This window comes from Engystomops pustulosus, chromosome 2, assembly GCF_040894005.1.
Source record: "Engystomops pustulosus chromosome 2, aEngPut4.maternal, whole genome shotgun sequence".
In the NCBI taxonomy this organism is placed as follows: domain Eukaryota; kingdom Metazoa; phylum Chordata; class Amphibia; order Anura; family Leptodactylidae; genus Engystomops; species Engystomops pustulosus.
In genome coordinates this window covers 206,092,206-206,115,738 of record NC_092412.1, presented here as the reverse complement: position 1 = coordinate 206,115,738, position 23,533 = coordinate 206,092,206, and the positions used below count along the sequence as shown (strand labels likewise).

The 23,533-nt window shown below is 44.1% G+C and overlaps 1 protein-coding gene across 3 annotated transcripts in view; it reads left to right on the top strand.

Moving 5' to 3' along the window:
* Positions 1-22,791, top strand: part of LOC140119165 (interleukin-5 receptor subunit alpha-like) — a 48,907-nt gene extending 26,116 nt beyond the window's left edge. For all 3 annotated transcript variants that reach the window (XM_072137912.1, XM_072137914.1, XM_072137913.1), the window contains 7 exons: positions 7,644-7,764; positions 7,965-8,152; positions 16,817-16,950; positions 17,646-17,790; positions 20,534-20,630; positions 21,295-21,379; positions 22,221-22,791. In XM_072137912.1, coding sequence (XP_071994013.1) covers positions 7,644-7,764; positions 7,965-8,152; positions 16,817-16,950; positions 17,646-17,790; positions 20,534-20,630; positions 21,295-21,379; positions 22,221-22,322 — 872 coding nt within the window. In that variant the 3' untranslated portion in view covers positions 22,323-22,791. The remainder of the gene's footprint in view (positions 1-7,643; positions 7,765-7,964; positions 8,153-16,816; positions 16,951-17,645; positions 17,791-20,533; positions 20,631-21,294; positions 21,380-22,220) is intronic.
* The last annotated feature ends 742 nt before the right edge of the window (positions 22,792-23,533 follow it).

Genomic DNA, 23,533 nt, shown 5'->3' with positions numbered 1-23,533 from the left:
CTGGCCTCTTAGTAGATCAAGAAAGTACGCCTGTATGACCTGAAGGAGATTTCAAATAAAGTCTGGCATAGACAATATAAATATATAAAAGTAAAAAAGTAATATAAAAATACTAAAGTAAATATAGCAACCTGGGCATACAGGCCCATCCGGCTTCGCACCCTGTCATTCACAAAGTGGCAAGTGGCATTTAAAAATCCTCAAAACAGACAGAGATAGGGCTTTATACATACAGTACCTTCTCCACCAGAAAACAGCCTGAGAAGGCATAATATATTTCCTCCTCCATATGGAACACAGCTAGAGGCCACCTGCCCCCAAACATGTGTATCAAGTGCCGCTAACAATGGACCTGCATTCTGTTTAGGATATATTTGTTATCAGATTCTGAAGTCACGTACCAAAGACAGAAGAAGAGACTGTACTAGCCAAAAATATTGTCCAATAGGACCTGCTCCATAATTTGTGGTTCTGGCAGATGGCTCATACATGGATCCATAAAAACCACAGCCCTGTGTATGATATACATGGAGCCAATAAAAAAAACAGCTAGCACATATTCTGAAAAAACAGTCATGGGCATGAGGCCAAATCCAGACAAAAGACTATGCAGATTAACAATGTAATTCAAGAGGGAGAGGAAAAAAAAGAGGATCCAGTAGCCGGCACTGCTCACACCATAATTAGCAAACACATTTGGCAGACAAATAGAAGGAGACTAGGCGTTAGGGGAGTCCATCCGGCCCGGGGTGCACATCCAGAATATACAATCAATTGAACCAGAAAAAGGCGATAAATGCGGCACTCACCGGAGTAATGTTAGACACTAGAGATGGCGAATTTGTTAAAATTTGTTTCGTCCCGATTCGCAGAATTTTTTGAAAAAATTCATTTCGACCCGAATCCAATCAAAACGAATCACGTTAAAAAACAGGCATTTCCTGCCTGCAGAGAGCCTGAAGGGTGTTGTAGAACGTTGTGCCATGCTTAAATATGCTTAGGGAGCGTGGTTTGGTCTTCAAACAATGCTGTGTTTTAGTATGACACGCACATGACAGCTGCGGCTTTTAGAATCGCTTCACTCTTCACTTCCATGTGCACTTACATAGGCCAACTTCCCCAAATAAGCGAAGCGGGAACGCAGCCTGACAAGGTAACGTCTGTGCCAGCTCGAAAGGACTGAGCTGAGGGCCAAGATCCCACTATAACATCAAAGAGTGCACTCTTTTTACACTGAGTGGCACAATGATATAGTGTGAAGGTGGCATCAGAAGAGCGGCAAAGTGGCACAATGATATAGTGTGTTGGTGGCATCAAAAGCAGCAGCAGCAGGAGCCCGCAGAGTGGCACAATGATAAAGTGTGAAGGTGGCATCAGTAGCAGCAGGAGCCCGCAGAGTGGCACAATGATTTAGTGTGAAGGTGGCATCAGAAGCAGCAGGAGCCTGCAGAGTGGCACAATGATATAGTGTGTTGGTGGCATCATTAGCAGTAGCAGCAGCAGCAGGAGTCCGGAGAGTGGCACAATGATATAGTGTGAAGGTGGGATCAGAAGCAGCAAGAGCGGCAGAGTGGCACAATAATATAGTGTGTTGGTGGCATCAAAAGCAGCAGCAGCAGGAGCCCGCAGAGTGGCATAATGATATAGTGTGAAGGTGGCATCAGAAGCAGCAGGAGCCTGCAGAGTGGCACAATGATATAGTGCGTTGGTGGCATCAGTAGCAGCAGCAGAAACCCGCAGAGTGGCACAATGATATAGTGTGAAAGTGGCATCAGTAGCAGCAGGAGCCCGCAGAGTGGCACAATGATATAGTGTGAAGGGGGCATCAGAAGCAGCAAGAGCGGCAGAGTGGCACAAAGATATAGTGTGTTGGTGGCATCAAAAGCAGCAGCAGCAGGAGCCCGCAGAGTGGCACAATGATATAGTGTGAAGGTGGCATCAGTAGCAGCAGGAGCCCGCAGAGCAGCACAATGATATAGTGTGAAGGCGGCATCAGAAGCAGCAGCAGCAGGAGCCCACAGAGTGGCACAATGATATAGTGTGAAGGTGGCATCAGAAGCAGCAGGAGCCTGCAGAGTGGCACAATGATATAGTGTGAAGGTGGCATCAGAAGCAGTAAGAGTGGCAGAGTGGCACAATGATATAGTGTGTTGGTGGCATCAGACGCAGTAAGAGTGGCAGAGTGGCACAATGATATAGTGTGTTGGTGGCATCAAAAGCAGCAGCAGGAGCCCGCAGAGTGGCACAATGATTTAGTGTGAAGGTGGCATCAGAAGCAGCAGGAGCCTGCAGAGTGGCACAATGATATAGTGTGTTGGTGGCATCATTAGCAGTAGCAGCAGCAGCAGGAGTCCGGAGAGTGGCACAATGATATAGTGTGAAGGTGGGATCAGAAGCAGCAAGAGCGGCAGAGTGGCACAATGATATAGTGTGTTGGTGGCATCAAAAGCAGCAGCAGCAGGAGCCCGCAGAGTGGCATAATGATATAGTGTGAAGGTGGCATCAGAAGCAGCAGGAGCCTGCAGAGTGGCACAATGATATAGTGCGTTGGTGGCATCAGTAGCAGCAGCAGAAACCCGCAGAGTGGCACAATGATATAGTGTGAAAGTGGCATCAGTAGCAGCAGGAGCCCGCAGAGTGGCACAATGATATAGTGTGAAGGGGGCATCAGAAGCAGCAAGAGCGGCAGAGTGGCACAAAGATATAGTGTGTTGGTGGCATCAAAAGCAGCAGCAGCAGGAGCCCGCAGAGTGGCACAATGATATAGTGTGAAGGTGGCATCAGTAGCAGCAGGAGCCCGCAGAGCAGCACAATGATATAGTGTGAAGGCGGCATCAGAAGCAGCAGCAGCAGGAGCCCACAGAGTGGCACAATGATATAGTGTGAAGGTGGCATCAGAAGCAGCAGGAGCCTGCAGAGTGGCACAATGATATAGTGTGAAGGTGGCATCAGAAGCAGTAAGAGTGGCAGAGTGGCACAATGATATAGTGTGTTGGTGGCATCAAAAGCAGCAGCAGGAGCCCGCAGAGTGGCACAATGATATAGTGTGAAGGTGGCATCAGCAGCAGCAGGAGCCCACAGAGTGGCACAATGATATAGTGTGAAGGCGGCATCAAAAGCAGCAGCAGGAGCCCACAGAGTGGCACAATGATATAGTGTGAAGGTGGCATCAGAAGCAGCAGGAGCCTGCAGAGTGGCACTATGATATAGTGTGGAGGTGGCGGACAATTCCAGTCCCTGGTAAAGATGGTAGGAGGCAGATGGTGCAACTAGCAGCAGATGTGTGGCATCAGGCAGGTGGCAGCATCAAAATATTAGCTGAGGCAGGTAGTTAGAACCCTGACTCATTTCTCAACGTTTGGAGGAGGCATCATGGCTGATCTAATCTAATGCATTAGGCATTGGTAAGTTGAAATCCTGGTCGATCCAAGCCTGATTCATCTTGACAAAGGTCAGTCTCTCCACAAGCGGGTTCTCCTGGGGGTAACGATGGCAGCTACCCTCCTCACTTGGCGGGTGAAGGAAATTGCTCATTAAGGAATCCAGACTTTTGATGGAACTGCTACTGCTCCTGCCCCCCCCCCCCAGCTCCCCACAGCAGCCGTGGTAGTAGTACGTGAGCAATGACTGCCAGGAATCCCCCGGTCAGACCTGACAGAGGATGGACAATGGCGCACATAGGCAGCGGCCAACTGTGTGCTCAGTATTTCTCTATAGTATGCCAGTTGTTCCTTCCTCTCGGAAGCAGGAAAAAAGTCACCCATTTTGGACCGGTAGCGAGGGTCAAAGAGGGTGGAGAGCCAAAAGTCATCCCTATGCCGGATGTTGACTATTCGGCTGTCACTAGTTAGGCAAAGCAGCATGCTGTGGGCCATCTGCGCAAGTGACTCTGAGGGACTCCCGGTCTCCATATCCACAGTATACTGCCATGGTGCTTCTGGGTCATCTGCCTCGTCTTCTACCTCCTCCGGATGCTCCTGCTCCTCCTCTCCTGTCACCTGAGTAGAAAAACCACAAATTGCACCAGACTCTGCTTGTGCTCCAATGTTCTCCTCCTCCAGTTCAGCCCCCAGCAGACTCATGTGGCCATGAGATGTAGTCTCCACTTCTCCAGTGCCCTGACCAGACAGATTTTGCAGCATGAGTTCCAGGACATGAAGCAGTGGAATGACGTTATTCATCCCGCAGTCCTGGCGACTGACAAATAACATGGCCTGTTCAAAATGCCTGAGCAAACGGCAGGTGTCACGCATGAGCTGCCAGTGGCTGACATCAAAGTTACACAAGGGAGTACTACGGTCCGCTTGCATCATCAAAAAATCATTAATGGTTTTTCTCTGTTCATACAGGCGGTCTAATATATGAAGGCTGGAATTCCAACGGGTGGAAACATCGCATATCAGACTATGTTGGGGTAGGCCGTTCTGACGCTGCAACTCGAGGAGGGTGTTCTTGGCTTTGTAAGAATGGCTGAAGTGCGTGCACAGTGGCCTGGCCATTTTTAGAATGTCTTGCAAATGGGTGTAAGACTTCAGGAACTTGTTGACTACCAGATTGAACACGTGCGCCATGCAGGGCGCATGGACCATCCCTCCTCGGTGCAGCGCGGACACCATGTTCCTCCCATTGTCTGTCACCATGGTTCCGATTTTTAGTTGTCGCGAAGAAAGCCACACATTGATTTCTTCTTGCATGACGCGGAGCAGTTCCTCCCCTGTGTGACTTTGTTCGCCCAGGCAAACCAGGTGTAAAACTGCGTGACACCACTGTGCCCTGCAAATGTGGTATGATGGAGCAGCACTTGTGGAGGCTGAGGTGGTGGTGGAGAAGGAGGAGGCGGACACTGGCGCAGGAGCAGCAGTTTGACAACGTGGAGCAGTGGGCACATTCACCCAGTGGGCCGTAAAGGACATATACTGGCCCTGACCATAATTACAGCTCCACACGTCCGCGCTGCCGTGCACCTTGGAAGAAACTGATAAGCTCAAGGACTGGCTCACCTTCTGTTGTACATATTGGTGAAGGGCTGGCACTGCCTTTTTGGAAAAAAAATTGCGGCTTGGAACTCTCCACCTCGGTTCGGCCCCAGCCATTAGTTCTCTGAAGGGTGCAGAGTCCACGACTTGGAAAGGGAGAGACTGCAGTACCAACAACTTCGACAAGAGCACGGTCAGCTTCTGCACCTTAGGATGGCTGGATGCATAGAGTTGTCTTTTTGTAATCGCCTCGCTGAACGACTGCTGGCGCAAATCGTAGCGAGGAGCAGGAGCATCTGGACCGGGAGATGATGTCAAAGACAAACAGCTCCCTTTGGCAGACGTGCTGGAACCTTGGCTTGCTGAAACAGCATGTGTGCCACTAGGTGCTGCTGCTGTTGCTGCGCCTGCAGGATGGACCGCATCTGACACCCGTTTCTCCCAGGCCATTGGATGGTGATGCTGCATGTGTTGGTGCAGGGCCGTGGTGCCAAGGTTAGCTCCCTGGGCATGCTACACTTTCTGCCCGCGGATACCACCTATACCCACGCTCGGCTCCTCTGGTGTCTTTACAAAAAAACTGCCACACCGCTGAGGTGGTAATTTTACCGGCAACACTCTGCACTAAGCGACTACTACCGCCACTGCCTCGCTGAGCCCTTGTGCCACTGCTCATTTGGGCCAGCGAATCGGGATTTGTGCCCCGCGGACGTTTGGCTCCCGTCCTTGCACTGCTGCCACCCTGCTGACTCACAGAGACAGTAGCAACTCCCTGCCTGCTCCGCAAGCTGACACTCTCTTCGCCCGACGATGATGAATCCCCTGCTGCACCTGGCTCCCAAGTGCGATCGGCTACATCATCGTCAATTTGCGTTTCCCGGTCACTGCTACTCTCCTCACTGATGTCACTATGCAAAGCCTGCCTACTGCAGAAAGCAGCGGAAGTCTGCCCCACCTCTTCACTGCAAAGCAGCTGCTGACTGTCCTCAAACACTTCGTCTTGCTGAATAGTGGTGCTGAGCCCAGACCACCTAGTAGCTCTCTGGCTGCGGGAAAGGAACAGGACAGAGCCGCTGACCTGCAGCGGGTGAAGGCCGCTGACCTGCTCCTGGGCCATGCCAACTAATTGTTGTATCAGAGGAACCCGCGGTCTCTTGGCTGGGGTTGTCAGATGTTATATTTGAGGAATTGGATGACCTAGTCAACCATTCAACAACCTTTGGGTTGTTGATCAACACACTGCCACTAGATGACAACGGCAGTTCTGGCCTCACAGAGTCACCCCTGCTGCGACATCCCCTTACTGTGCTGCCACCTCTGCCTTCTCCACCTGCCACCTTTCTGTCTGACATAGTGGTTTATAAACTATGTGGATTTGACACGTAAATCTGGCTGTAAACTAGAGCCCCCAAAAGGTATTGCAATGTGCATTATACAGATACCCCACAACTGACAGTGTAATTTCAGCGAAAATCACTGTATAAACTATGTGGATTTGACAAGTAAATCTGGCTGTAAACTAGAGCCCCCAAAAGGTATTGCAATGTGCATTATACAGATACCCCACAACTGACAGTGTAATTTCAGCGAAAATCACTGTATAAACTATGTGGATTTGACACGTAAATCTGGCTGTAAACTAGAGCCCCCAAAAGGTATTGCAATGTGTGTTATACAGATACCACACAACTGACAGTGTAATTTCAGCGAAAATCACTGTATAAACTATGTTGATTTCACACCTAAATCTGGCTGTAAACTAGAGCCCACAAAAGGTATTGCAATGTATACAGATCCCCCCTAAAGAACAACCAGGGATTGGTCCACCAATCGCTACTGCAGATGCATGAAAGTCAAACAGATTTCTTCCTATTCGATTTTGTTACTAAATAGAACCGCTATTTGGGGTATACAGATCCCCCTTAAAGAACAACCAGGGATTGGTCCACCAATCGCTACTGCAGATGCATGAAAGTCAAACACATTTCTTCCTATTCGATTTTGTTACTAAATAGAACCGCTATTTGGGGTATACAGATCCCACCTAAAGAACAACCAGGGATTGGTCCACCAATCGCTACTGCAGATGCATGAAAGTCAAACAGATTTCTTCCTATTCGATTTTGTTACTAAATAGAACCGCTATTTGGGGTATACAGATCCCCCCTAAAGAACAACCAGGGATTGGTCCACCAATCGCTACTGCAGATGCATGAAAGTCAAACACATTTCTTCCTATTCGATTTTGTCACTAAATAGAACTGCTATTTGGGGTATATAGAACCTCCTTAGAGAACAGCGAGGGATTGCAGCAAGAATCACACAGCACAATAGCAGCAGCTGGACGCTACAACATGAAGTGTGAAGTGCTGAGATAGAAAATGGCTGGGTTTTAAAGGGCTGTGTGACATCACATAAGCCTGCCGGTCGCTGATTGGCTTACAGGTCTGCACATCGGGGGAAAAAAATCAACTTCGTTCCCGCGAATCAGCATAAACTTCGGCTTCGCCCATCTCTATTAGACATACTTCTTTTATTGTGGCAGAGGTAACAGGACAGAGTGAGGAGCTGCCTCGGAAGGAAACGCGCCATTTTGAACGTACACACACGCTTTCTCAAGCCTTCACAGAATAACAATGTATTACATTTTATAACCATTTTTTTTAGGGAAAAACAACTCTGCGGCTGAAAATTTTGCATGTGTCATATACAATGTGTACATTATGAACTGCTCGTGGACTGTGGGCAAAGAGGCTCCAGAAGATGTTCAGTATTCTCTGGTTCTCTGGTGAGAGTAAAATTTATTATAACTGTTCTATATTAATATAGTTATTATTACAGCTAGTTTTACTTATTATGACATAATAGTACTTCAATTATAAAACCATTATTATTATTACTACTACTATTACTATTTATTATTATTTAATGTATATTAAGCTTATTGTTCTAACAACACATGACTATTACTATTCTATTTGGGATTAGGCAGAAGAAAAAGAATATTGACTGCCAACAATACCGATGTGATTCCTTTGGGAGGCAAGTGGGATGTGTTTTTAATCATCCAAATATTAACTATGGATCAAAAGTTTATGTGGAAGTACGGGGATTAAGTAACCAAACTTCAGTTCAGTTCTTTGATAAAGTGTATTGGCCCATTGAAGATGGTAAAGGTAAATGTGACAAGTTTATCATATTTTATTGTAAACATTAATTTCCAAAAAGCTACTACTGTAGAATGTATTGCTTCATAGGGCATCTATGTAAACACCAATCTATCATTTAATGTATATAGTAAAAGTGTAACTAAAGCTTCAAAGCTATTATTTAATATTACAGAAGGTGATAATAGAAAACATTGTAATATACTTTGTTACGTAAAGCAGCTTCTTTGCACCTTGAGAAAAGAAGACTAATAATTAACTCTTTCCATACCTAGGGTATATTTCCCTTGATGTTCTCTGGGGTCATATGACTATTCATACACTGCCTTTAAAGAGTTAACTCATTAGAAACATTATCACATTTCTTTATCTCTAAGTTTTTAATTTACTACTAGAGATGAGCGAACATACTCGTCCGAGCTTGATGCTTGTTCGAGCATTAGCGTACTCGAAACTGCTCGTTGCTCGGACGAATACTTCGCCCGCTCGAGAAAATGGCATCTCCCGCCGTTTTGCTTTTTGGCGGCCAGAAACAGAGCCAATCACAAGCCAGGAGACTCTGCACTCCACCCAGCATGACGTGGTACCCTTACACGTCGATAGCAGTGGTTGGCTGGCCAGATCAGGTGACCCTGGAATAGACTAGCCCCTGCCTTCGCTGCTCGGATCATTCTGTGTCTGGATGCCGCTAGGGAGAGAGCTGCTGCTGGTCAGGGAAAGCGTTAGGCTGTTCTATTAGAATAGTGTTAGGCAGGAGTGATTCTACAAGAACCCAACAGCCCTTCTTAGGGCTACAATAACGTTATACTTTTTTTTTTTTTATTTGCTTGTGGCTGGGCTTGCTGGTACTAGTAGTGCAGCTAGTACCATATTGTGAGGAATTTGCAGGGGGACTTGCTACCGTTGTGTTTAGCTCTTAGTGACACACATATCCACCTCAAACACCAAAGTGGGACAATTTATTAGGGGTTTGATTAGAATTAGGCAGAGTCTGCTGATTTATTTTTTTTTTTTAACCTTTATTTCATTTTATAGCTCAAATTCATCTTGCAAAGCAGTGTGCTTTCAGTGTCGGATACAAAATAGCCATAGGAGAACCCCAATGGCTTACTTAGGCCCACAATAGCGTTATATTTTCCTTTTTTTGTTTGCTTGTGGCTGGGCTTGCTGGCATTAGTAGTGCAGCTAGTACCATATTGTGAGGAATTTGCTGGGAGACCTGCAACCGTTGTGTTTAGCTCTTAGTGACACGCATATTCACCTCAAACACCGAAGTGGGACAATTTATTAGGGGTTTGATTAGAATTAGGCAGAGTCTGCTGATTTAATTTTTTTACCTTTATTTCATTTTATAGCTCAAAGTCATCAGGCACAGCACAAAATCCAGTTGTGTGCTGTCAGTGTAGGTTAGAAACTAGCCATAGCAATAGGATAGCATCGTTTTGTTAAAAAATAAAAAAAAATAAACACAAAAAAACTAAAAAATTAAAAGTTTACACTTTAATTTGGAAAATGTTTAACACGAGGGCTAGGGGTAGAGGACGAGGGCGTGGACATGGGCGTCCAATTACTGCAGGGGTCAGAGGCCGTGGTCCTGGGCGGGGTGAGACACCACCTGCTGATGAGGGAGCAGGGGAACGCCGCAGAGCTACACTCCCTAGGTTCATCATGTCTCAAGTTACTGGGACTCGTGGTAGAGCACTGTTGAGGCCAGAACAGTGCGAAGAGGTGATGTCATGGATTGCGGACAATGCTTCTAGCCATTTGTCCACCAGTCAGTCTTCCACGCAGTCCACCCATGTCACCGAAATCAGCACTCCTCCGGCTCCTCCACCTCAGCCTCCTTCCCCCCCAGTCTGCCTCCTCCCAGCAAAATTTGGCATTTGAACCGGCATACTCTGAGGAACTGTTTTCTGGACCCTTCCCACAGTCACAAACCACTTGTCCGATTGCTGCTGAGCAACTTTCCGATGCCCAGGTTTTCCACCAGTCGCAGTCTGTGGGTGATGATGACATTATTGAAGTAGTGGAAGAAGTGTGTAAAGAGGTGTCGGACGATGAGGAGACACGGTTGTCAGACAGTGGTGAAGTTGTTGTCAGGGCAGGAAGTCCGAGAGGGGAGCAGACTGAGGGATCGGAGGATGATGAGGTGACAGACCCAAGCTGGGTTGATAGGCCGGGTGAACACAGTGCTTCTGAGACGGAGGCGAGTCCTATAGCAGAACAGGTTGGAAGAGGTAGTGGTGGGGCCAGACGGAGAGGCAGGGCCAGAGCTGGTGCATCAGCGCCAAATGTTGCCCGTAGTCAAGCTCCCGTGGTGAGGGCTAGATTTTCACAAGTCTGGAGGTTCTTTAAAGAAACACCGGACGACCGACGGACTGTGGTGTGCAACCTTTGCCAAACCAGGATCAGCAGGGGTTCCACCACTACTAGCTTAACTACCACCAGTAGGCGCAGGCATATGAATGCTAAACACCCCACTCAATGGCACCAAGCCCGTTCACCTCCGGCCGGGCACACCACTGCTCCTTCCCCTGTGTCATCTGCTAGTCAGCCCCCTGCCCAGGACCACGGCCCAAACACCTCCCGTGCGAAAACCCCATCTTTGCCTCCACGATCCTCCACAGCATCCACCAGTGTTCAGCTCTCCATACCCCAGACGCTGGAGCGCAAAAGGAAGTATAGCGCAACCCACCCACACGCCCAAGCCCTCAACGTCCACATCTCCAAGTTGCTTAGCCTGGAGATGCTGCCCTATAGGCTGGTAGAGACCGAGGTCTTTCGAAACCTCATGGCGGCGGCCGCCCCTCGGTATACGGTCCCCAGCCGCCACTACTTTTCCCGATGTGCCGTCCCAGCCCTGCACAAGCACGTGTCAGAGAACATCATCCGTACCCTGACCAACGCCGTTTCTGACAAGGTCTACCTGACCACGGACACGTGGACGAGTGCTGCCGGGCAGGGCCACTATTTATCGCTGACGGCACATTGGGTTAACTTGGTGGAGGCTGGGACCGAGTCTGACCCTGAGGCTGATCATATACTGCCGACGCCGAGGATTGCGGGGCCTACCTCGGTCCAGGTCTCAAAGGCCTACTATGCCTCCTCCTCCTCCCACCCCTCCTCCACCTCCTCCTCCGAATTACCATCCGTGGGCATGGCGCCATCAGTCGGTAGCTCTAGGCACAGCAGCAGTGCCGTCGCTAAGCGACAGCAGGCGGTGCTCAAACTGCTGAGCCTAGGCGATAAAAGGCACACCGCCCAAGAGCTATAACAGGGCATCACGGCGCAGACTGATCTGTGGCTGGCACCGCTGAACCTGAAGCCAGGCATGGTTGTGTGTGACAACGGCCGTAAGTCCTCAAGTCTACAATGAGGAGTGGACGTGGATGTCTGATATCTGTCAGGTGCTGAGTAACTTTGAGGAGTCAACACAGATGGTCAGTGGCGATGCCGCCATCATCAGCCTCACCATCCCGCTGCTTGGCCTGTTGAAAAACTCTCTGGTCAGCATGAAGTCGGAAGCTTTGCGCTCATCACAAGAGACGGGGGAAGAAGATTCCCTTGTTGGTAGCCAAAGCACACTTAGGTCTGTTTCTCAGCGCATATCGGAGGAGGTGGAGGAGGATGAGGAGGAAGAGGAGGAGAATGTTGGCGAGACAGAAGAGGGGACCATTGTTCAGTGCTTCACTGTTCAGCGTGTATGGGCAGAAGAAGAGGAGTTGGAGGCGGAGGAAATGGGCAGTCTCCAAAAGTCGTCCATATAGCTGCCTCCATACATGGTCTCCTTATCAAACGAACTGTGTCAGGCAGAATTTTGGGTTGTTTTCATGGATTCCACATCAAACTTGTTAACTTTGTCGCCACCCTGCTGTGTAATCCACAAAATATACTGGCAAACTTTTATCATTTACCAATATTATTTCAGCACTTCTTGCGCATCTGTTTACATTCCCCTCACCTGCCATATCCTAAACTTATAAGAACGCTACTAGACTTGATCTTATACAAAAGGTTCTTAGAAGTGCTGTTTGGGGAGTAGCCTGGAGACAGGGGCTTGGATTGGCGAACGCACGCCTGGCAGCGGAGCGCCAGCTCCATCTCAAGATCCAACTAACATAGTTTTAACTGCAGCACCTTTAATCTACTACTAGTTCACTGCCTCCATACATCGTCCCCTTATCAAACGAGCTGTGTCAGGCAGAATTTTCAGGTGTTTCACCAGATACATAGTGGAACGCGGCCCATCTGTCGCCGCCATGCTGGAGACCTGAAGTTGCAATCATAGCAGCGCAATATTGATGCCCCATACTGTCGCTCTTAATCATGGAACCATTTCCGTAAAAACAATTAAAAATAGAACCACTATGCTATTCCATTATTCCTAGGTGAAATATTCAAACAACCCGGCCTGCTTTGAAAATTATAATTTTTTCAAAGTAAACGCTTCTGGCCCCCAGGCCCATTTTGGGTGGGGAGGAGCCGAGAGACAGGGGCTTGGACAGGCGAAAGCTCGCCTGGCAGTGGACCGCCAGCTCCATCCCAAGATTTGGCAGCCTCAGAGGCATCAATGCATGCTGCCCCTGCTGTTTCCTGTCCATTTTGCCTCCACGATCCTCCACAGCGTCCACCAATGTCTCATTTCAACTCTCTATACCCCAGACGCTGGAGCACGAGAGCATATGCAGCACATCATCCCCTTATCAAACGAGCTGTGTCAGGCAGAATTTTCAGGTGTTTCACCAGACACATAGTGGAACTCGGCCCATCTGTCGCCGCCATGCTGGAGACCTGAAGTTGCAATCATAGCAGCGCAATATGAATGCCCCATACTGTCGCTCTTAATCATGGAAGTCGTCTCCATGGCTGCCTCCACATGTTGTCCCCTTATCAAAAGAGCTGTGTCAGGCTCATTTTTCGGGTGTTTCACCAGATACGTTATGGAACGTGGTCACTATGTCGCCACCATGCTGTGTTATCGACTAAATATACCGTCAACCTTTTGTTCACATAGGAAATCATTTCACCTCCTTTGGTGAAACCTGAGTCCATTTAGGGTATGTCGCCATGAGACTCTGTAGCCTGCCACTGCTGCCGCTGCCTCTGCATGCCGTCCCCTATAGTGTCAGGGTCAATTATTGCATGTTTTAGATGCTATCTAGCCTCATTCGGTCACTCTGTCATGGCCATGCTGTTGCCCATAATTTTGGCATAATGGTGCGATTAAGCAGCCTCAGAGGCATCCATGCATGCTGCCCCTGCTGTTTCCTGTCCATTTCCGTGGTGTTTCCATCCTTTTCTGAGGTTCCCAGGTGTTTGGCCAAGCTTCCCTGTGCAGAGCCTTGGTCCCCTTGAAAAATGCTCGAGTCTCCCATTGACTTCAATGGGGCTCGTTATTCGAGACGAGCACTCGAGCATCGGGAAAAGTTCGTCTCGAATAACGAGTACCCGAACATTTTAGTGCTCGCTCATCTCTATTTACTACCTTTTGTTGAACCCTTATTACCTTAACTTATTGTACATTTTAGTTCTTGCATTTCATAACCAATACTTCCAGATCTACTACTACTGATGAGCAGTCCTCCATAATCTCATTGACTATCCATCATATGCACTACTACAGTACAATGGTAGAAATGGACGGCAGGTGGGCAGAGATAGAAATAGTGCATGAGTAATGAATGGAAATGAAGGTTACCTTAATCATTAACATTAACCTGAAAGTAACATACAACAGAACTTGGCTTTTCTATCAATACCATACTATATGCTTTCCTTAATAAAGGCAGCATAATGATGATGTCAGGTGGCACTACTGGGTGTAAAATTCCGACTTAGGTACAAATTAATTTATATGGGGCAGGTACCCTTGCAGATCCTCTCCAGTACCCTCAGATTGGATGGGTTATGGTCAGGACTCTGGCTGAATCAGTCATAAATGGTCACAAAGTTGTTCTAAAGCTACTGCTTTGTTATTTTAGCAGTGGGCTTAGGGTCATTATCTTGTTTTTAAGGAGAACCTTCGGCCTAGTCTAATGTACAGAGCACTCTAGAAGAGGTTTTCATCCAGGATATCTCTGTACTTGGCTGCATTCATCTTTCCTTCTATTGCAACCAGTCCTCTTGTCTCTGCAGCTGAACCTCCACCCCCACCACCACCATGTTTCACTGTTGGCATTGTATTTGGCAGGTGATGAGAAGTACTTGGATTCTCCATGCTTACAGCTTGGAATTTACACCATAAAGTTAAATCTTTGTCTCTTCGACCAGAAAACCTTATTTTTTATTGTCTGGTAGTCCTTCATGTGTTTTTACAAACTGTATACAGGATTTCATATGTCTTGCACTGAGGAGAGTCTTCCAAAGATGATCTATACAATAAGGCAGCGACTGGTAGAGGATGCAGTGATAGTTGACTTTGTGGAATTTTCTCCCATCTCCCTACTGCATCTCTGGGGCTCAGTCACAGTGATTTTGGGGTACTTCTTTACCTCTCTCACCAAGGCTCTTTTCCCATGATTGCCTAGTTTGGATGGACAGCCTGGTTGAGGAAGAGTTGTGGTCGTCCCAAACTGCTTCCATGTAAGGACTATGTAGGCCACTGTGCTTTTACGAGCCTTGAGTGCCGCAGAAATTCTTTTGTATCCTTGGTCAGATATGTGCCTTGCCACAATTCTGTCTCTGAGCTCCTTGGGCGGTTCTTTAGACCTCACCAATAGCGTCGCACCAGCACCCCTACTGTAGTACCCCCTGTGTATGTCTGTCTAGCTTGTGTCTATTTGTTATTGTCTCTATTGTATTTTGTGCTATAATTGTTTCACATTATGTAATGTAATATGGTCTTGTTAACCTGTACTGTCCTGTAACTGTTTGTTTGCAACTAAGGAACTAGCAACATGCCTCCCGTAGTGTATGTATACTGTAAGCCTGTACATGTGTGTAACAACTGCTGGAGCAATTTTCCCCTGGGGATCAATAAAGTATCATTGTATGATTCTTAAGTGCTCTGACATGAACTGTGAGCTGTGAGGTCTTATATATACACAGGTGTGTGCATTTCCTACTCAAGTCCAATTAGTTTAATTAATCACAGCTGGGCTCCAATGAATGAGTAGAACCATCTGAAGTGGGATCAGAAGGAAATGGTCATCATGTCAGTTAAATATGAGTGACACAGCAAAGATTATAAATACTAATGACCATGTGATATTTCAGTTTTTCTTGTTTAATAATTTAACAAAAATATCTACATTTCAGTTTGTTTGTTTTTTCAAGATGGGAAGCTCAGTGTGCATTAATGAGAAAAAAAATAACTTTTTTGCTCTTACGAATTGGCTGCAATGAAACAAAGAGTGAAACATTTAAAGGGGTTTGAATACTTTCTGTACCCAAAATAATTGCATTTAAAAACACAACCAACATACCGTAATTTACTAACACTAGTGCAAAAAGAGCCATACTCCTCTAATATTATCACTAATTAACCCCTTACCGTTGTGTGATGTATTAGAATGTCACACAATGGCGCGCATATTGTGGCAAACACCAAGTGGCAACACCCGTGATCAGTGCTAGCACCAAGCCATATTACCTTAGATTGTTGCTCCCTGTGACGTCATCAGGCTGGGGCAATCTGTTACCATGACAGCCCGGGTCATACAAAGATCCAAGGCTGTTTTGTTTTAGCCTATATATTACAATGTGCAATTTTCACATTACATAGTGTGAATATATAATGTGGAAAATCACCATATACTGCCATAAATACAGTTAAAAAAAACATAAAAATTCAAATCACCCCCCCCCCTTTCCCCAGAACTGATATAAAAATAAATAAACAGTAAAAATTGTAAACATGTTAGGTATTTCCATGTCCAAAATGTCATGGCATTTCAACCCATAACTGAAAATAGAGCCCAAAGTTGAAAATGCCATTTTGCAATATATTTAAAAAAATGAAAGAAGAGTGATCAAAAGGCCGTACATTCTTAAAAATGTTATCATTGAAAACGTCATCTCATCTTGCAAAAAATGATACCACAAGCAGCGCAATACACTGAAAACAGTTAATAGCACCAGAAGGGAATTTTTTTTTGTACAGAAGGTTTTAATTTTTGTAAATGTACGAAAACATTATCAAACCAATATAAATTTAGTATCGCCATAATTGTACCAACCCAAAGAACAAATGAGACATGTCATTTGGGGCGCACAGTAAAAGACGTAAAAGATTCCCAGTAAAGGGCATGAAATATTAAATACCGTCACTTTGAAGTGCAATTTGTTACACAGAAAACAAGCCCTCACAAGCCCCCATGTAGCTCTTTACATAAAAAACTAAATAAACATAATAAATAAAAAAAATTATAGATTTTTGAAGGTGGGGGGTAAAAAATGGAAATGCAAAAACGGGCTAAAGGGTTAAAACAATAATGGGACAAATAGGACAATGGTGACTATACACATACATTTATAGTACATTGTTACTTTTTTTGAAGTACCCCCAATTTTTACAAATTAAGATAATTGGTATATAACAAAAATATAACTACACAAAGGAACAAATACAACTTGCAAAAATAGTTTTGTGCAAAAATGTTAGTGCCATTGTCAGCAATTTAACATAATTTAATTCAAAGAATTACTGATTCATGATTTTTCTATATATACAAGTCATTTTAGATCCTCCAAGCAACATAACTCTAACATATCGTTCAGATGATCTTGAAATTAAATGGGAGAAACCAGAAATACAGTCAGAGCCTGATTCATGTTTTATGTACAATATAAACATCAACAACAAAGAGGTAATGCAACCAATATGTGTTTGATTAATATCTACTTAATATGTACTAAGAAATCTTGTATTTCTTTTATAATCTTCCCATAATACCTCACTTGGGTGACACCAGAAGGACTCAGGGTAATTCCTATAAAAAGTGTCCTTTATTGCCATCACCCAGGTTTCAGAATACAGATACAAAATACTTGCATATGAAATTATGCTTTAAAACAGTGGCCCCCACCTATTTGGACCAGAAACCAGCTGCTTGAAAGAAAATTTTATAGGACTAGTATCAAAAATTTCCAATTTATAAATGCTGTTCTTAAATCCCTATCCCCGTCCCTATCCCCGTCCCCTATTGTGTCACAAAGTATTTTACTCATTGACCCACATAGCAAAAAGCCCTTGTGCTTCGGCAGCCCACTGTGCATAATGCACCTTTTTCTGTAACCCCCTCCTAATAATTCCCCTTTTTCTTTAGCTCCAACCTATATTGTCCCATTTTCTCTAGGGTCCATCCTATAATACCCCTTTTCCCTTGCCCCCTGTGTTCATACAGAGATCTATTGCAGATGCTACATCTCCAATGTTCACAAATTTCTTTGGAAGATGCAGTCTGTTAAGGAAGGCAATGTAATATAACATGTTACAGTGTATAGTTCTATTATTGGAGCATCTATAATAACTAATACCTCCAACTGTTTTCGTTTATTTCAGGAAGTAAACATTTCAGAAAAAAATATTTATATTACTCCAAAATATCATCAAAATGAAAGAATTTATGTAACTATAAGAGTTAAATGGAATGAAGACTGTTCAAAATACCAGGAGTGGAGTGCATGGAGTAAACCATATATAATAGGTGATAATATGAAGGGTGGTGAGCTGGTGAAGCTTTTCAATATCTACATTATTCTTTACACCTTTCACAATGGAAGACTGTGCATTTGTGATAAGTCTGATAATTTACAGTAAGTCTGGTAAAAATGGGCGCACACCAGTATGTCGGTAGCTTGGTTTACAATCCTTGATCTGTTTATAGATGTCCTTTAAGTCAGCTTATGCATTTCCAGCGTACAAACGCTTTTTGCATATACTATGAATAATGGTGTTTGTACACTCGAAATGTGTAAGCTTACTTAAAGGAAACCTGTCAGCACAATTTTGGACACTAAACCACCTACCTGACCTTATGGATCAGTAGTTTAGTGTCCCAAATAGCCCAAACTGCCCCTAAACTGCAATTATAAAGACATTTTAAAGACTACAGGGATTCCATATTTGGATACACCTAGAGGTACAACAGGATTCCCCGCTGCACATTGAGACACCACTCACAGGACTGTTGGATCTATACTGGCAAACCTCGAGATATTGTAGGGGTGAGCTATGTCTTATCTAATTTTACCTCTTACATACCAAAACTTTCAAACCTCCCTTCTGCAGGGGAAATAAGTTGTACCCACAAGGGGTCTTTGCAATCAAATCTACCCACACAATACCTGCCTTGCGTGGCAGTAACTGCAGTCTTCAGAAACATTGACACACCTAACTTTTGGAAAGTCATGTTTGAAGATGTTGAAAGTGTTGGAACGTCACATTTTATGTTTTTTTTAAAGCTTTCAGAAATTGGCCTTGGAAGACAGAGTTTAAACACACAGGAATGAGTATTTGTGGCTCTCGCTTTGTGGCCTAAATGACACATTGCCATTTTTTCAGTACAATTATTGAAAGATCAAATAAATAGTTTTTGATACATAACTTAAAAAAACTCTAATCTTTCCATAAAAAAAATCTCTATATATTATTTTCCTCAATTCTGACACCTGTAACACCTGTAAGGAATTAATTTTTTGCAAGACCAGCTGAAATTTTAATAGATACTATTTTGGGATACTATTCAAATTCTATGGTTGGAAAATGTTTTTCATTATGGCATTTACATTATGGAATAGTTACACTGCCAAAATAGCAACAGGTGAACCCTCCCCAAATGACCCATTAACACACATTACTCTTTACTTTTCCCTGTACTTGTCCCTTTTTTACAACCAACTTACTGAATTGTATTGTCTATCTAATATTGTAAATCTAGACAGTCTTATGAAGGTCGCAAGAGCTAAAATTTTAAAGCAAGGAGCACAACTGCAGTACTTGGAATAATCACTATACTGTGTCAAGAGACATCTGCTACCTGTTTCATCCCCAAAGTAGCTTGTGGCCCTGGGACTATGTGGCCCTGGACCCTAGTTGGCACTCAGAGACATCTCTGTGGATATGCAAGCTGTCTCCCGGTTCCTGCAGTGCAGGTAGTGCCGGGCTATTTTAAAGTGACCCATCTTGGGCTGTCTAGGACTCTAGAAAAGAGAGTGGGCAGGGTTGGTTTGGAAGTATTGGAGAACTTGCTCCAGGCCCCCACGATTCTTCCTGTTCAGGGGCCCTTCTCTTTCAGCGGTAATGGGGTCCCCAGCAAGCTGATACTATTACAAGCTGTGGCAGAGCAGATGGCAATAAGTTGCTGCTTAAATTGCTGTGTTGACACTTTGGGAAAACTTAGAGGGTTTTGGGTCTCATTTTGGGCACTTGACCTCTAAAAGATTTGCCATCACTGTCCTAGGTGATACTTATGACCTATTCTGAGGCCATCAGTATCAGGAATCATTACGTAGGATCTTACTCCAGTTTTTTGGAGTGTCTTAGGACATTGTCTTATAGAAGCTTAGACAACTTGATAAATGTGGCCCATGAGGATTTAATGCCTGTAGTTGATATGCGTTTTAGTTAAAGAAGTCACACAAAAGTCCCAAACTTGGTACCACCAGTTCCTACATTTTTCTTATGCCACCTGGGAACTGGAGTGGAATTAAAGGGAACCTGTCACCAGGAGACCCATTTTTAGCACTCCCCCAGTCCCCACAGAGCATAGTACATACACTGCCAAAGTGTTTTTGTATAAAAAATAGGTTTTACAGAAAAAAAGATATGTTATATTGTACCTTTCATTAGCATCTGCTGTGTGACTAGGCAGTTGCCAAAAGAGATAACTCCCATCACTCGGGATTGGCTGTAGAGGAGCAGGGGGCGTCGCTAAGCCCAGTGATTGGTGTTTTCATATATTTGAAAAGGTCACATGGAGAAGCTGTTCCCCAAGGGTAGGGGGAAACTGCTCCTTACCAGACCCTCCCTTTTGGCAACTGCCTAGTCACACAGCAGATGCTAATGAAAGGTACAATATAACATATCTTTTTTTCTGTAAAACCATTTTTTTATACAAAAGCACTTTGGCAGTGTATGTACTATGCTCTGTGGGGACTGGGGGAGTGCTAAAAATGGGTCTCCTGGTGACAGGTTCCCTTTAAGCCTAAATGTGCAACTTTTTATGAAAGGATAAATCTGAAGTTGGATAAAACTGTTGTAACTGTAATGATACATTTGGTGTTTCCCAGCCTTCTGACAAGGTTTACATAGTTTCCATGTACTGCCGTGTGGTGGAAGTGCCTGGAGACAACTGCATCCTATTACACACATTGGCAGCATTTCTGTATCTCTATGGATGAAATATAATGATTTTTTTTTCATGTCATTGTTTGTTTTCTTCCTTTTAGGAGATGATTCTACGCAGTTAACACCTCATCACATACTTATTGTAATTGGAGTTGGCACAGCTATTATTCTCATTGTTATAGTACTTGTGTGTTATAGGTAAAGTATTACTTAGTCATAGTTGTTATCTTTTTAAGTTTTTAAGAGTAGTTTATTCAGATACTTCCCAGAGTTCCCCAACTGTCAATGACCACCTATAGCTATTACAAAACATTTTCAGGTTAATCTGCAATACAGTTGACTTTTGGAAACATGGGGTCCATGATTTCACTAATGCAAAGAAAAACTACCTGGTGTATTTTACCCAGCACATTTATTATCTGGTTTGTACCAGTTTTCCGGTGCAGATTGCTTGTACATATGTAAGGTTTATGCCAGTATTCTGTTGTGGCAGAGCTATGTGCGCCACAACACAAGACTGTGCATCTAAAGGGCCATTCCGGTGCACATTTGCATTGGCTCCCACATTTATGTCGGCAAGTCCAACATAATTGTGGCACACGCCCGTTAAACTTAGTTTGTGCACCTTTTGCATGTGCAGGGTGCACCAGATTGACTGTGCGCTGGTCTTCATTAATCCCGCACACTGCATGAAGTGCAGTTTGCCTCCCTAATAGTAAATGTGGGCCAATGATATGTGCTCATAGACAATTATGACATTTAGTTAGCAACTAAGAACTGCAAGATTGCAGGATAAATGAAGTAGAAAATAAGACCAGCAAAAATATCATAAAAATATGTCACTCCTCAAATTCTTTCTAAGGTTTCGAATATGGAAAAAATTGTTTCCACAAGTTCCCAAGCCATCAATGAAACTGTTTGAACAAGTTGAAGAAAATCAAAAAGCAGTAAGTAAATTTTCACAATCTTCCATTGTTTTATAATGCCTTGTACACCAGTTTTCTTTTTGAGTGTTTTCCTCCCCTAAAACGTCTTTTATGAAACGTAGGCATGGTGGGGCACACTACATTTACCATAATGCGCACAGATTAAAATGAAATCACAGTATGGAGGCATGAAGAGGAGTAGAAGTTCATAGAGGCATGCAGTGATTTCATGTCATCAGAAACATACATGGGGTACATTTTGCAAATGTAAATGGTATAGGACTTTAAATGACATCACCCTGGTCCCATGACATGAACTGCTGAATAGTAAGGAGGCATAAGGCATGGGGAGAGGTAGATCAGGGGGGCTGTCCAAGCAGCACACACCCCTTTGATGCCCGGTAATACAACCTAAAGTTGATTTATGGGGATGTAACGGAAACAATTTTTAGCTAAAGGAAGAGTGTCAGTTAGTTACTAGGGCTCTATAAGAACCTTTCACTAGCTTTATATGTGAAAATGTGGAGACAGGTTCCCTTTAAGTATGGTTCAGTTTCAGCCACTGGATCTCTGCTTTTTTTATTACAAGTCCCAAAAACGTATATGCACATTACAATAGTAATGATATAATATAATTTTGTCATGAATACCAACAATCCAAGTTGTATTTTTGTGTACAGTGTATTATCAGCTGTGTTTTCAAACATGGTGCAACCAAACCTTACGTTTTTATTAAAGCTTTACCTGTAAATATCCATGACCTAATCTGGGATATAGCTTGCAACTACCAGTATTAAAAACATTGCACATATTAAAAGTTCTGTGTAAATTGCCAAATTCATTTCTTTATTTCTTTATTTAGGGACAGAAAATGTCAGCAGCTGAAATCCCTTTAATGACAAAAGATGAAGAAGAATTCACATGCTCTAATGTGACTGAAATCCCAGAAACAATATCATTTTAAAGAGAAAGTCAAAAATATGAATTACAGGTGGTCCCCTACAGGACACCTGACTTACAGACGACCCCTAGTTACAGGCGGACCTCTCTGCCCACTGTAACATCTGATGAAACTCTCTGGCTGCTTTTCTTAAGTCCCAGGCTGCAAAGATAAGCTGTAAGGTGTCTGTAATTAAGTTCTATTGATAATCCTTGGTCTCATTACAGCAAAAAATTTCAAAAACTTCAATTGTCACTGGGACAAAGAAAGAATTTGCCTGGAGCTACAATTATAAAATTTACAGTTCCAACTTAGATACAAATTCAACTTAAGTACAAACCCAAGGAACCTATCTCGTACTTAACCCGGAGACTACCTGGAAAAGGGCATTTTGCCCATTCAGTAATACATGAGCCTGTCCCTCAATGGGACCCCTGGACAGCTTCTTATCTCAGTTTTTTTAAATAAAGTTAACAGGCCCCGTTAGAACTATGATAGTGGCCAGTTTGTTTTTTAATCAATAAAGTACATGAGATGTTACCCAAACTACTGAACATTGACTACATTTGGGTTTCTTCATTCAGTATGGTGGTTCAGTGGTTACCAGAGTTTCCTTGTAGCAATGGACTCTGGATTTGAATCTGACCAATCGGAACATCTGCCTGTGCTTGTGTGGGTTCTCTGGTACATACTACGAAATTCAGATTATGAGTGGCCGAGGATGCACCAATAAACATTGTTCTGTCTTTACTGGTGTGTATGAACACTGGTCCATTACTTCATGGCAGTATTGATTAATTATGCACCACACCCAGTTGTCTCATATCTGGTTAACTAATGGGTTAACCTACTGTGAGGGACAGAATCCTTATCCTATCAGAAATTCTGACATCACATAAAAGATTGTGGGAATATCCTCAGTGCTGAATGCAATCTGTCTACTTATATCTGGTATCTTCTCACCCCTCTACTTGTCTTCCTGGTTATCCCTTTGTCTATCAATTTGGTACTTATTTGTCCTTTCTTTTTGTTTGTCTGTTTGTTTGTCTTCTCCTCGTCTGTTGTTATCACATAGGGTAGGGATTGTCACCCAGTTACTCGGCACAAGCTGTGGTGGTTTTGAGCAAATACGTAGGGACCGTCTAGTGGATTCAGTTTTTGGTCTCACAGTCTGTGTCCATTTTTCTGTTCCCAGTCTGCCCCTTACATAAGCAATAAATAATGATTATTTTCCT